The following is a 15,734-nucleotide window of genomic DNA, read 5'->3' as shown; positions in this document are numbered from 1 at the left end:
GCTGACGTCTCAGCTCTGAGGCTTCCTTCAACCTCCAGACCCCTACCGGTCCTTGCCCAGTGCTGAGGCCATCCTTCCAGCTCCTGCCTGGGTTATAACTCAGCTGCTGGTGCTTCCACATTTTCAGCATTTATTTAGCACTTCCTCTTTCCCCCTCCCCGAGGCAGAGCTTCTAGTCACACCTACAGGCAACAACTTGATTATATTCCCTTCCCAACCAAGCAGGAGGGATGGCCTTACCCAGAAGAGAGACGGACCAGCTTCAGGGAGCTGCATGCTCTTCCGCTCTCAGTTTTTCTGGTTGGAAGGGTCAGGAAGAGAGGTGAAGATAAGAGAGGGAAGACGCTAAAGGAACTTAGTTTTAAGGAGCTGCCAGAGGCTTATGGCAAAGATTCAAAGCCTACAGACAGGTTTAGCAGGGCTAGAACAAAGTCAGAAGTAAATAACACCAAGCAAGTAAATGTTTGAAATATAGGGGTTTTATCCACAAAAACACTAGGATTTCACTGGTATTTCATCTTTTTCTTCCTTTTAAACTGAAGTATAGTTGATTTACACGGTATGTTACTTTTAGGTGTGTAGCAAAATGATTCAGAGACACACATATATTCTTTTTCTGATTCTTTTCTGTTATTACAAGGTACTGAATATAGTTCCCTGTGCTATATACATCAGGACCTTGTTGTTTATCTATATATATATATAGCAGTCTGTATTTGCTAATTCCAAATTCCTCATTTATCCACCCTTCTCCCTGCTCTGCGTTCTCTTGTTCTCCTTTGGTACCATAAGTTTGTTTTCTATGTCTGTGAGTCTACTTCTGTTTTATAAATAAGTTTATTTGTATCATCCATTTAGATTTCACACGTAAGTGATATATGATATTCATCTTCTGTCTGACTTCACTTAGTATGAGGATCTCTAGGTTTATCCATGTTGCTGCAAACGGTATTCTTTCTTTCTTTTTTATTGCTGTAATATTCCACACCCTCTTTATCCATTCATCTGTTGATGGACATTTAGGTTGCTTCCATGTCTCGGCTATTATAAACACTGTTGCTATGAACACTGGGGTATACATATCCTTTTGAACGACAGTTTCCATCTTTTACAGATATATGCTCAGGAGTCAGAGATGCTGGATCAAAAATGCCATTTTTAGGTTTTTTCCTTATTTTTCCTTGGGTTAATACATACTACCTTTTATTGAAACTAATTTGCCATTCCCAATTATATCCTATTATTTTCATAGTCAAAAAAAAGTGGTTTGAGGAGTTCAAGACTACACAATTACTCTGGCTTTGTACAAATAAAAAAGTAGTAATTCTTACACAAATTATTAAGACCAGGTATTCTAAAATTATTTTCCATTGAATAAAATGAACTACCGAATCCAAAATATTTTTAAATGCTTTTAAAGAGTGGTATTTTTCATTTTATAGTGTGTGTACGTAATAATCATTTTTTCTATATGCAACTAATGAAGCCTCACAAGCTGAATCAAGGTTTTAGAAATTCTATATTAATTAGCTTAAGTCCCTATCAGGTATTAATGAATGATTATTTATGAAAACAATGTTAAGACTGATAACCAAGTTAACATTTAGAAAGAGGGAAAAAATTTTAAATAACAACCCTTAAAAAAGTGTCAATTTCTTGAGTAAAGAAAAACCCATGATCCAACTTCACTCAATATGTGCAATGTGCTTAGTTATGGTTAAAGTCTAAGAAGCAATGCTCAAGTTAACATATTAATTTCTCTAGATTTATATTTTATTCTGTTTGCAATCTCTACTTTCCTTTCCTCTGGCTAAATGATATAAAGAGAAATTTTGTAAAGATGACTACATTAACCAGGAAGTATTCTTTATGGTATACAATTAAAAATAATGACAAACTAAATTTTCCTGGACAATTATAATAAATGGTAACCGCAATATACAAGTAAATAGGAATATTCTTAATCTGGTGGGAAAAAATTTACAGACCGTTTCTACCCTACATTACCTCTATTAAGAATGTAGTTAGTGCCACTGAACTGCACAGTTAAACAGGATTAAAATATAGTATGTTTTATATTATGTGACTTTGACTACAATAAAAAAAATTTAATTAAAAAAAAAAGGAGACCAACCACCTAAGACCCTGCACACACAGTAACTTTGTCAGCAACGCCACCCTCGAACCGTTGCCATAAAACTCCTCAACAGACTCCCCTGGGTTGGGACACAGTTTTCAAGGCCAGGAGCCCACTGTGGCTCCTTTGCCTGGCAAAGCAATGAAGCTATTCTTTTCTGCTTCACCTCCCACAAAAAAAAAGATAGTTCTACAAGTGAGTATCATATCTAAAAGAAAGTGTGTAAGAAAAAAGTGTTAAAATAAATTAGGTCTGAACAAGTCAACATTCTTACAACAGAATGAAAGGCACACATGATGACTTACTCAGACATTCCTTCACAGCCAAAGCCTGAACACCGGCTAGCTGTTTCTCTCTCTGTATAAGCTGCTCCCTGGAGAAACTTGGGAGTGACGAGAGGTCAAGAGGAAAGCCTAAGAAACAGAAAAAATCAGTACTAAAGATGGCTTATAACAACAATTAAGTTCTCAAGAAATGTGTTAAGATGTAATTAAAAGTCAATTATTTATCTTTCATCTTGCATATTTCCAAGTAAACAGTAATAAATGAACAGCAGAAAATAAACATTCTAAATTATTTTGCATTTTAAACTTTGACCTGCTTCTTAAATTCAGAGAATTTAGGTAGAAGAGTAGAATTCCCTCCACTACATCTTATTCTGAGGGACTACAGGGGCTGGTCTTCAAAGACGGCCTCCCCGTGAATCCGATTCTGCTTCTCACCTGCTGTGTAGACCTTCCACAGTGAACCTAGGTGACCCCAGGAAACCAACAGGCATGGTGAAACTGCCAATGAAAGACGTAGGTCACAGAAAGTCTCACAGCTTTTCAGAACACTCGCTCTAAGAGAAGGCGGCAACCGTACAGGAATCAGGCTTCCTGCAGGCGACGCTGTTGCGAGGAAGCCCAGGCTGGAGGACGGGCGTGTGAAGAGGAAAGCAGCTCTACCTGCTCCAGCCACCCCAGCCCAGGCACCAAACACGCGGGGGAAGAGCCAGCCTACACACCCAGCCCCGTTAAGTCTTCAGATGAACAGAAGCCCCAGCCGTGTGTGAGGGCAATCACGCGTGGGCCTTCAAGACAGAAACGTCCAGTCACAGCACTATGAGACGTTATAATAAACAGTCGTTGTTAAGCTAAATTTGGGGCGGTTTGTCACACCATGATGGATAACCCAAGCATGGAGCTTGAACAGTAACAAAAGATGAGCAATAAAGATGCTTGGGAGAAAGTAAATAACAATGAGAAGTGCCGGGAGCCGGCATACTGCATATTGAGTGCATATTGCATACTGAGTGCATATTGCATATTGAGTGCAGCACTTTCCACAGCATCATCTTTCAGGATCTGAAATAGCTCAACTGGAATTCTATCACTGCCGGGGGCCAGCGTGAGGAGCTCCACCCATGACAAAGGTCATGAGGGAGGAGGCTCGGGCATACGCAAAGGCGGGATGGAGCCTCAGGAGTCCCCCTGGAAATTCTCGAGCATTTACACCCAAAACCAGAGTCTGCCTACTTTCTGCTTTGTGCCTTCACCTACACCTCTGACTTTACGGGGGGCTGTCCCCCACTACCTCTCTGAAACAAGAGTTAGCTTACAGCTCCAGTTAATAATTCCTGGGCGTGACAGTGTTTCAACCTACAAACTCCTTTGGAAGTCCTCTAGCCTGCCTGAATAGGTTTTTCCGGCCACATGTGATTGCTCAGAGCCTCCCAACTGTGAGAGGCATGAGATGTTCTAAACTGTCTAAATACAGATTCCTTTGAGCAGTTAAAAGATTGATTAGAAATTGTATTGGTGAATGGTTTTTCATTTGTTGGGCCAATGTTTGCTGCTAAGTCTCCATATCCCTTACCTGCTGTGTCCCTGGCAGTGTATTGATTAATATAATTGGTGTAAATAGTAGCTTCAATGTTTGTAACCTGGGACCCTTGAGTTAATTCTTTTTCTTGTTATAGCCCACCACACCTTTGCTTTGTAGGAATGCAACCTTATCTAATGCTTTTGGAGGGTGGCGCTTGACTTATCACCTTTAGAGAAAAATACGTTTTCTGAAGAAAGGGTCTTAAAATGTTAACAGGCCTCCGGGCCAGAAGATGATGCAAATCACCTAAGCTTTTGCATATGATAAGTTTGCAGGAAGAAAGCCTGGCTTGCTGCATGACTCTACCCCTTCCCCCATTATCCTCTATGCATAACTTAAGGTATAAAAACTACTTTGGAAAATAAAGTACGGGCCTTGTTCGCCGAAACTTGGTCTCCCCATGTCATTCTTTCTCTCACCTTCTAGCTGAATTATTCAGCCTCTTTTCTCCACTAAATTTCCTCACTGAGCTATCCTTATTTCAGCCTCTTTTCTCCACTCAATTTCCTCACTGAGCTATCCTTATTCTATTACTCTTTATATCCTTAATTAAAGTTTAATTAAGCAGTTGTTTCCTGATCTTGCCGACGCCGTCTCTCCTTCGAATACCCTGGATCAGCTGGGGCTGGACCCTGGCAGAGAAGTAAATTCTAGAAAGATAAATTGTTTAAAGTGGAAAATACTAAAAATTTTCCTGTTTGGAACTGAAGGGGTGACCTGTTACATTTTAAGAAGTATGATGCGTAAGGGATTAATAATTGTTCAAATGTGTTATAAAATATTTAAAGCAAAAGCAAATTTACTGAAAGTGAAATGCAGTTTGAAAACAACAGGTTCACTAAAAACCACGTAAGTTAACTACTTACACAAACAAACGTAAAAATGTTTTGTTTTCCCTCTAAAGTTAACACTCACTCAATTTGGTTTCTTCTGTCGTTGCTTTCATCTTTCCATGAATTAAACTGAGTGCAAACGAGCCATTGATCTGGTTGGCTGAGTGAATCAATGTGGCTTTACACTTTCCATTGCCATTACCTTGTAACAAGAGATAATAGCTAGAACTCTCTCCTTTCACTTCAACATCTGGAACTAAACAAAAACAATTATCTTGTTAAGCATGTGAAAATTCAGCAGACAACATAGCAGAATCATACGTTTGACCCATAGGATATAATTACATTTCTATGTTATTTTAAAACAAGGTGTCACTCAATATATTTGGGACAGCAGTTGTTCATTTAACTGAAAGTCACTCAGTCGTGTCTGACTCTTTGCAACCCCATGTAGTCCATGGAATTCTCCAGGCCAGAATACTGGAGTGGGTAGCCTTTCCCTTCTCCAGGGGATCTTCCCAACCCAGGGATCAAACCCAGGTTTCCCACACTGTAGGCAGATTCTTTACAGCTGAGCCACAAGGGAAGTCCTATTTATCTTTTTTTAATTTAATTTATTCATTTAACTGAGGAAGCTGTTAAAGCAGAGACTCATATAACAAAAATGATACTCACAAAGCATATATGTCTTACTTTAAATTAAAACTATGTATACTCATTAATCGGAGAAGGCAATGGCACCCCACTCCAGTACTCTTGCCTGGAGAATCCCATGGATGGAGGAGCCTGGTGGGCTGCAGTCCATGGGGTCTCGAAGAGGCGGACACTTACTGAGCGACTTCACTTTCACTTCTCACTTTCAAGCATTGGAGAAGGAAATGGCAACCCACTCCAGTGTTCTTGCCCGGAGAATCCCAGGGACGGAGGAGCCTGGTGGGCTGCTGTCTATGGGGTCGCACAGAGTCGAACACGACTGAAGCGACTTAGCAGCAGCAGCAGCATACCCACTGATTAACTTTGATGTGGCTCTTTAGAGTTCTAGTACATCTTTTCTATACATTCACACCCATAATGTATCAACTACTATTTCCAGCTTTCATTTCTTTAAAAGTGGAGTACACTGAGCCCTGCACGCACACGCAGCTCCACTGGTGGGAAAGGAGTGCACACGTGCTCAGAGAGAGCTTCTTGCTCCCGCACGGTGCATCCATAATGAACTTTACAGTGGGGTGGACAGCACTCATTAATCTGGCCGCCAGTAACGAGAAGGTCAGTTAAGACAGCTAAAAACAAACCAAGTAAGGGCTATAGTGAAGGTCAAGGAGAAACTGTGAAGCCTTTGAGATTAAAAACAGAAATAGAAGCCTTTTTGTAGAAGATGGTGAATTGGACATAAGCATTTATTTTCACTGTCTCCTGAAATTCCATGAAATGAGAATAAATTTAAAAATAGCAGAGAACTATAGGAACCAATATCTGAGAGAAGAGACAGGAGCAACTGAAGTTTCAAAGCAGGAAAGAAGATGAACAATTGGAAACAGACTTCAGACTCCCAGTTGCTAAGCTGAGAAAAACCATAAAGTTTGGAAGCAACAAAATTTATACTACAACTCCTGACACAGGACTCTGGGATGGCACTGGAAACAAAGTGACGGTGAAACAGTAAAACAGGCTGGAAGTCTGTCTTAAAGCTGTTTGGTGTCCAGATCCCTCCACATTCTGTGCAGGCAAACAACCGTCCTTTCCCCAACCCAGGGGACTAGCGGTTATTCTCTGGAGAAAGTAAAACAAAACATCTCTGGCCTGGGAGATATAAGACAGAGCTTAGGGCTGAAATTGATTATTCATGTATTAAGTGAATGCCGGTATACTAAATACTGAAGCCCTTCACCCTTCTTCACTCACATAATTTCCAGAATTTTGGAAGCCAGAGCAGAACTGAGCTTCCTTTTGGAAATATGGTCAGTACTGGTGTGCTGTGTGTTTAGTCGCTCAGCTGTGTCTGACTCTTTGCCACCTCATGGACTGTAGCCCACCAGGCTCCTCTGTCCATGGGATTCTCCAGGCAAGAACACTGGCGTGGGTTGCCCTGCCCGCCTCCACGGGATCTTCCAGACCCAGGGATCAAACCTGCATCTCTCATGTCTCCTGCGTTGGAAGGTGGGCTCTTTACCATTAGCACCACTGTAAGTCTCTAAGTCACTTATTAATTGGGTTGTCTTCATACTATTGAGTTGTAAGAATTTTTTAAAAAAATATCTGTCCATTTTAAGATAATATGATTGAAACTATTTCCTCTTGCTGCTGCTGCTGAGTTGCTTCAGTCGTGTCCGACTCTGTGTGACCCCACAGACGGCAGCCCACCAGGCTCCCCCGTCCCTGGGATTCTCCAGGCAAGAACACTGGAGTGGGTTGCCATTTCCTTCTCCGACGCATGAAAGTGAAGAGTGAAAGTGAAGTCGCTCAGTCATGTCTGACTCTTTGCGACCCCATGGACTTCAGCCTACCAGGCTCCTCTGGCCATGGGATTCTCCAGGCAAGAGTACTGGAGTGGGGTGCCATTGCCTTCTCCATTTTCTCTTAGTAGATTTTAAAATTTTTCCTTAGCAGAGGTTTTCAAAAAGGAGACAGGTGAATTTATTCAAAAAATTTAAATTTTGGTGAATTTATAGGTTTCTTTTAACAGATCCTCCTTTTGGTATATGTTTTCTTACAGAGGTTTTATACTTTTAGTGCTTGCATTTAGGCATATGTAACTTTACATATATAATTGCATATATGTGTGTAATTTTTGAGTCTCTACATATGAACATTCAATTATCCTGGTATGTGTTAAAAAGACCATCCTTTTCTCACTGGCATCCCTGTCTATTCTGCTCCACTGACACATGTGAGCTCTGTCTTGATTCTTACAGCTTTACAGTGAGTTGCAAATCAGGCGGTATAAATTCTAATAAGTTGCTCTTCCTTTTCAAAATTGTTTTAGCCATTCTAGATCTTTGTAATTTCCTGTAAATCTAGTATCATTTTGACAAATTCTATGAAAAGGCCTTCTGTAATTTCATTAGAGATTAGATTGAATCTATTCCCTGTAACTCAGATGGTAAAGAATCCGCCTGCAATGCAGGAGTCCTAGGTTTGATCCCTGGGTCGGGAAGATCCCCTGGAGAAGGGAAGTGCTACCCACTCCTGTATTCTGGCCTGGAGAATTCCATGGACAGAGGAGTCTGGCAGGCTACAGTCCATGGGGTCGCACAGAGTCGGTCACGACTGAGGGACTAACACTACTACACCACTGCTACCATCCATGTGGAGAGAAGGACCACCGTGGTGAGACTGCGTTTCCTCAACTACGAACGCGCTGTATCTCTCCATTCACTGTTCTCTTCTTTAAATGCCCTCAGTGATGTTTTGTAGTTTGCAGTGTACAGGTCTTGGACTTTGTTAGATAGAGTCCCCTGGGTTTTATTCACTGATTTCTGGTCTAATTTCCTTCCTTCTCCTTAACTTGGATTTAGTATTCTAGCTTCCTGAGGTTAATGTCGACTTTAGATCTTCCTTCCATTCTAAGATATGCATTTAGAATCCTCTTAGAACTGCAATGAGGGGCTTTTCATATGTTTGTTTCTATTTTCATTCAGTTAAAATTATCTTTTTAATTTGACCTAGGGGCTATTTAGAAGTGTGCTTAAATTTTAGTTTCCAAATATTTAAAGTATTTCTCAGATTTCTTTCTGCTGTTGCTTTCTAATTTAATTCCATTGTAACTGGAGAAAACATTGTGTATTATTTTTAATCCTTTTAAATTTACTGAGCCTTGTTTAATGGCCTAACAAATATATAGTCTACCCTGAAAGTCCCATCTGTGCTTGAAGAGAACAAGTATGCTGTTCCATAGTATGCTCAATAAAAGTTAATACAGTAAAGTTGGTTGACCGTTTTTACTACTGAATTTCTAGCACCTAGAATAATGCCCTGAACACAACGAGCACACAGTAAATGTAAGTTCTGCTGACTGGAAGAGTACTTTGTCTTTGCCACTGAAATCTCTTTAAAAATCTTTATCCAAGTCCTTCACCTCTTCTCAAGGGCAAAAGTATTTATAAAATAAATTACACTGAGTCACCTTAACCTTGTCAGTTTCAGCTCACTATTTTGAAACACTTTTACCCCACTGATTGGAGTATGAAGAAGGCACAAGCTTCCTCAATGCAAAGTACTTTATTAGTCCTAATAATTTTTTTTTTTTGGCCGAGTATCTTCAAAATGTTTCCTTTCAAAAGAATTCCAATTTTTAAAAAATGTGGCAAAAATAGAACTCAGGATGGTGAAATGATCACAGATGACCAGCAGAAAGATTTAGGTGGAAATTCTGACTTCACCCTGTGCCTTAGGCAAGTTTCCTGATTTCTCTGTACCTTAGCTTTTTCATTCTTTATATAAAATTAGGCAATGATCAACATCCAATTTTTTGACCATTTCATAAAACATCTCTGTGAACATATGGTGTACCAGGTTCTTTTCATTATACAACTGACTTTTTAATGCAAGTTTAAACATAGAGCCCTTTCTTCAGAAAGGTAGTAGGGTTTAGTTCCTTGCATTTGTTTCCATAGTTCTTTTACATTTTTCCCAGTACCATAATACTCGAATATTTCAGCAAAAATCACTTTTAAAAATCATTCTTTTGCCATTCAATTTAAGCATATTTCAAACTGGGCACTGTCCTATTTGAGGTCAAATTGTATGAATTGCTGATATTTAACAATTTTTGACATACCACAGTTCAAACTAATACATATATGTATTATATACATCCCTTGATTTCTTACATTAAACCTGAAGAACTGATAAAACCCGGAGCACAAACTTTGGTTCACACTGCAGTTCATTCAAAGTCTTTCTTCACTTTTCCAGACAGCAGTTACTACTAATTGGAAATACAATCTATATTTCACTTAATATTTAACAATTATTTTTGAGTACCTATTAAGTGTCAGGACTTCCCTGGTAGCTCACAGGGTAAAAAAATCTGTCTGCAGTGCAAGAGACCTGGGTTTCAACCCCTGGGTCAGGAAGCTCCCCTGGAGAAGAGAGCAGCTGCCCTCCAGCATCCCTGCTGGAGAATCCCACGGACAGAGGAGCCTGGTGGCCACAGTGCATGGGGCCCATCAAGGGTCAGGCACTGTTCCAGGCTCTGAGAATAAAGCAACAAATAAAAGTAAAGAGTTCACCTTGTCTCTTCTCCATTCCAGTGAGAGAAATGAACACACATTAGGTATACTAGATGGCGGGAAGCACTAAGTAGGAAAACAGAGCTGGGACGATGAGAGGACATCAGGAGTGCAGTCCAGCTGCAGCTTTAGACAGGAGAGTGAAAATTAGGTCCTGAGCGAGAAAATGACTGTGGAGTAACGGTTTCCCCAAACTGAGAGACCTAGCCACTCTGGGTAAGAACTGAACCTGTGACCCCATCACCGTGTGAGCTCCCCAAGGGCGAGGTCTTTGTTCAATTTACTGCTGGTCCAGCATGTGAAACACACCTAGCACATTTGAGCTGCTCAGAAAAGTCTGCTGAAAACATAAGTATTTCATACATGTGCAAATACAGATACTTACATTCACACACCTGAACAGGTATTTGTACTACAAACTGTAGCAATAACAACCTTTGCACATGTTTTATTTATGTAATAGCTACTCGGGATTATTTCTAGTTGGTTACTACTAAATACAATGCTTTGTACATAGTATTTGTATAACTAAGTATTTTGTATAAGTATTTGTATAAATAGCACTTTGTATTTGTATAGGTAAGACTTATAGCTCTTTCTCCATATCTATTTTCTAAGTTATAGTGTAAATTCTAGAAGAGGAGAAGCCATGTCTGCCTTGCTCACCACCAATCCCCAGATTGTAGTACCATCCCTAATTCATAGTACCTACAAAGCACAAACAGAAAGGTATGATTGAATGAATAATTAACAAGATCGTAAAAGTACAAAGTCAGGGAAGAATTTCAGCAAAGAGTACAAAGTGTAGCTTGGAGGAAAGGGAACATGGAAGGCACCATCAGAGAACAGCTGGGCAGGATTCAATAGGCTGTGGGGAGACAGAGTTTTGATTCAGAAGACTGATCTGACAGTTGATATCTTATCTGACAGTGAGAGAGGCTACTGGAAGGGGCACCACACAAAAGGGCTATGATGCTTCCCCATGGAAGAGGCATCAAGCGTATACTAGCTAAAATTCAGCTACTCTTTACAATGGAAGTTTTGTCTGTGGCATAACTTCCCCTCCAGGAAGTAAAATAGAACTTAATAATCAACTGTTCTTTTTGATTGCTTCTACTTCTAACATTAAAAAAAAAAAAAAATACCGTGAAGTGTCAGCTTAATCAGCCCTCAATGGTACAGCCCAACCCGTAATCAACAATCTGGCTTCAAAGATGGTCATGTGATAGATTTCTAATTATTTTTCAGAAATTACCAATATGAATCCCCAAATTTAAAGAGGGGATAAAGAAAAATCAAATCAAGCCAACTGATAAGGTATTTTCTTAGAGCTGCAATAAAAACTATGAAAAAGAAAAAAACTGAGAGTAAATTCTAAATCAAGAAATTATCTTAGAAACAATTACAAGAGGAAAAATAAATAAAGGGCTGTCCAGAATACACTCAAGTTTAGTTAAGAGACGTTAGTGTTCAATCCATGTTAATAGCCTTCAGTTCAGTTCAGTCGTTCAGTCGAGTCCGACTCTTTGCGACCCCATGGACTGCAGCACACCAGGCCTCCCTGTCCATCACCAACTCCCGGACTACACCCAAATTCATGTGCATCAAGTCACTGATGCCATCCAGCCATCTCATCCTCTGTTATCCCCTTCTCCTCCTGCCCCCAATCCCTCCCAGCATCAGGGTCTTTCCAATGAGTCAACTCTTCTCATCAGGTGGCCAAAGTATTGGAGTTTCAGTCTCAGCATCGGTCCTTCCAATGAACACCCAGGACTGGTCTCCTTTAGGATGGACTGGTTGGATTTCCTTGCAGTCCAAGGGACTCGCAAGAGTCTTCTCCAGCACAACAGTTCAAAAGCATCAATTCTTTGGCGCTCAGCTTTCCTCACAGTCCAACTCTCACATTCATACATGACCACTGGAAAAACCATACCCTTGACTATGTTTTTTTTTTATGATTTAGGTATGACCTAAATTTTGACTTTTTATCATTTAGGTATGATCTAAATCAAATCCCTTATGATTATACAGTAGAAGTGAGAAAGAGATTTAAGGGACAAGATCTGATAGAGTGCCTGATGAACTATGGATGGAGGTTCATGACACTGTATAGGAGACAGGGATCAAGACCATCCCCATGGAAAAGAAATATAAAAAAGCAAAATGGCTGTCTGAGGAGGCCTTACAAATAGCTATGAAAAGAAGAGCAGGGAAAAGCAAACGAGAAAAGGAAAGATATTCCCATTTGAATGCAGAGTCCAAAGAATAGCAAGGAGAGATAAGAAAGCCTTCCTCAGCGATCAATGCAAAGAAACAGAGGAAAACAATAGAATGGGAAAGACTAGAGATCTCTTCAAGAAAATTAGAGATACCAAGGGAAGATTTCATGCAAAGATGGGCTCGATAAAGGACTGAAATGGTATGGACCTAACTGAAGCAGAAGATATTAAGAAGAGGTGGCCAGAATACACAGAAGAACTGTACAAAAAAGATTTTCACGACCCAGATATTCACGATGCTGTGATCATTCACCTAGAGCCAGACATCCTGGAATGTGAGGTCAAGTGGGCCTTAGAAAGCATCACTACGAACCAAGCTAGTAGAGGTGATGGAATTCTAGTTGAGCTATTTCAAATCCTGAATGATGATGCTGTGAAAGTGCTGCACTCAATATGCCAGCAAATTTGGAAAACTCAGCAGTGGCCACAGCACTGGAAAAGGTCAGATTTCATTCCAATCCCAAAGAAAGGCAATGCCAAAGAATGCTCAAACTACCGCACAACTGCACTCATCTCACACGCTAGTAAAGTAATGCTCAAAGTTCTTCAAGCCAGGCTTCAGCAATATGTGAACCGTGAACTTCCAGATGTTCAAGCTGGTTTTCGAAAAGGCAGAGGAACCAGAGATCAAACTGCCAACATCCGCTGGATCATTGAAAAAGCAAGAGAGTTCCAGAAAAACATCTATTTCTGCTTTATTGACTATGCCAAAGCCTTTGACTGTGTGGATCACAATAAACTGTGGTAAATTCTGAAAAGAGATGGGAATACCAGACCACCTGACCTGCCTCTTGAGAAATCTATATGCAGGTCAGGAAGCAACAGTTAGAACTGGACATGGAACAACAGACTGGTTCCAAATAGGAAAAGGAGTACGTCAAGGCTGTAGGCACCCTGCTTATTTAACTTATATGCAGAGTACATCATGAGAAACGCTGGGCTGGAAGAAGCACGAGCTGGAATCAAGATTGCCCCGAGAAATATCAGTTAACCTCAGACATGCAGATGACACCACCCTTACGGCAGAAAGTGAAGAAGAACTAAAGAGCTTCTTGATGAAAGTAAAAGAGGAGAGTGAAAAAGTTGGCTTAAAGCTCAACATTCAGAAAACGAAGATCATGGCATCTGGTCCCATCACTTCATGGGAAATAGATGGTGAAACAGTGTCAGACTTTATTTTGGGGGGCTCCAAAATCACTGCAGATGGTGATTGCAGCCATGAAATTAAAAGATACTTACTCCTTGGAAGGAAAGTTATGACCAACCTAGAGAGCATATTAAAAAAGTTATGACCAACCTAGAGAGCATATTAAAAAGCAGAGATATTACTTTGCCAACAAAGGTCCGTCTGGTCAAGGCTATGGTTAATAGCCTTAAATATAGATAATAGTGAGAAACCGATAAATACTATACTATCCCATCATTTCATGTAGTAAGGTGAAACTGACTCTTCTGCCATCCAGTAAGTCTATTTCTGACTTTGTTTTAGCATCCGCCAAAATCACCAGGTATACACATATTCCCTGTGAGCTGAGAAGGGTTAAAGTTGAATTTATTCATGAGCTAGTTCAATGCAATAAGCTACATTAACAATGTCTGTTCCTCAAAGAAGCCCTCTTGTAAGGCTCTGTGAGGTCGTACACACTGGAAGTATCCTCCACTTCACTTTCACCCTGCCAGCTAAAGGGACTTAAAATAGTTTTTCAAAGTGCCTGCCTCATTTGGCTATAAATTTCACAAAGAAGAGGACCATGCCTCTGTTTCCTCAAGTGTAAGAACCTCGCTGGACTCCCCATCATTTCTCACACCTTGCACCATATTCTATATCATGTCATAAATTGTATTTCAATATTGATGTTAATGCCTATAATTTTTTCCAGTTTTCCAACAACTGTTTCCTCCACTATGCCTTAAATTCAGGTATTTCTAAAGGTTCTTGTTCTCATCACGCTGTGTTTCTTTCCAACCACGCCTACAGTTTCCACTGCTACCTTCACTCATCTGTGGAGGGCTGTGACATCAGTGGCGTCCCAGGATTCAGACCCTGATAGCCACCTCCCTCTTGAATCTGGCCCATGTTGAGAGTAGCTTTAAATAATAGAACACAGCAGAAGTAACACTTGGCCAGTTCCGGGAAGAAGCCTTAAAAAGTCCCAGCAGCCTCAATTTTTGTATATCTTGGAATCTTGAGTTGTCATGTAAAAATCTTAGCTATCTGCTATGGAGATCACAGGAAAAAAGCACGTGGCAAGGAAAAGGCACTGACAGCACATGGAGAAGGGCCCCTCTTCCTGTGCCCATCTGAGGCCAACCCGCAAACAAGCCACCAGCTCAGTGACGCCACAGCTCAATCCGTAGGCGCTGGTGAGACGGGCAGGAGAGCTGTTCCAGGTGAACCCTGCTCCAACTATGAGCAAGTCAACTGTCTGCTCTTTGCAGCAAGTCACTTAGGGTGATGTTCTGTTTGAGTCTGGGAATTCTCCAGGCCAGAATACTGGAGTGGGTTGCCTTTCTCCAGGAGACAATTTTCAACCCAGGGATCAAACCCAGGTCTCCTGCAGGAGACCTGGGGAAGGTCTCTTGAAAACAGAAGGAAAGTCAAGAGATACCTGGAGTAACAGGCAAATTTGGAGTGTCTCCAATGCAAGTTTGGCACTGGAGTACAAAATGAAGCAAGGCAAAGGCTAACAGAGTTTGCCCAAGAGAACATACTGGTCATAGCAAACACACTCTTCCAATAACACAAGAGAAGACTCTATACATGGACATCACCAGATGGTCAGTATCAAAATCAGATTAATTATATTCTTTGGAGCCAAAGATGGAGAAGCTCTATACAGTCAGCAAAAACAAGGGAGCTGACTGTGGCTCAGATCATGAACTCCTTATTGCCAAATTCAGACTTAAATTGAAGAAAGTAGGGAAAGCCACTGGACCATTCACATATGACCTAAATCAAATCCCTTACGATTATACAGTGGAAGTGACAAATAGATTCAAGGGGTTAGATCTAATAGACAGAGAGCCTGAAGACCTATGGACGGAGGTTTGTGACACTGTACACGAGACAGGGATCAAGACCATCCCCAGGAAAAAGAAATGGAAAAAAGCAAAATGGTAGTCTGAGGAAGCCTTACAAATAGCTGAGAAAGGAAGAGAAGTTAAAGGCAAAGGACAAAAGAAAAGATATACTCATTTGAATGCAGAATTCCAAAAAATAGCAAGGAGAGATAAGAAAGCCTTCCTCAGTGATCAATGCAAAGAAACAGAGGAAAACAATAAAATGGGGAAGACTAGAGATCTCAAGAAAATTCAACATACCAAGGGAACATTTCATGCAAAGATGGGCTCAATAAAGGATGGAAATGGTATGGACCTAAAAAAA

The 15,734-nt window shown here is 40.6% G+C and overlaps 1 protein-coding gene across 4 annotated transcripts in view; it reads right to left on the bottom strand.

The window, feature by feature from the left end:
* Nucleotides 1–15,734, bottom strand: part of MTBP (MDM2 binding protein) — a 77,877-nt gene that overhangs the window by 40,336 nt on the left and 21,807 nt on the right. For all 4 annotated transcript variants that reach the window (XM_027561701.1, XM_027561702.1, XM_027561703.1 and 1 more), the window contains 2 exons: nt 4,919–5,092; nt 2,443–2,550 (listed from right to left, as the gene is read on the bottom strand). In XM_027561701.1, coding sequence (XP_027417502.1) covers nt 2,443–2,550; nt 4,919–5,092 — 282 coding nt within the window. The remainder of the gene's footprint in view (nt 1–2,442; nt 2,551–4,918; nt 5,093–15,734) is intronic.

Source organism: Bos indicus x Bos taurus, chromosome 14 (genome assembly GCF_003369695.1).
Source record: "Bos indicus x Bos taurus breed Angus x Brahman F1 hybrid chromosome 14, Bos_hybrid_MaternalHap_v2.0, whole genome shotgun sequence".
Classification (NCBI taxonomy): Eukaryota; Metazoa; Chordata; class Mammalia; order Artiodactyla; family Bovidae; genus Bos; species Bos indicus x Bos taurus.
Note: the sequence above shows the minus strand (reverse complement) of the source record. Positions and strands in the feature narration are given on the sequence as shown.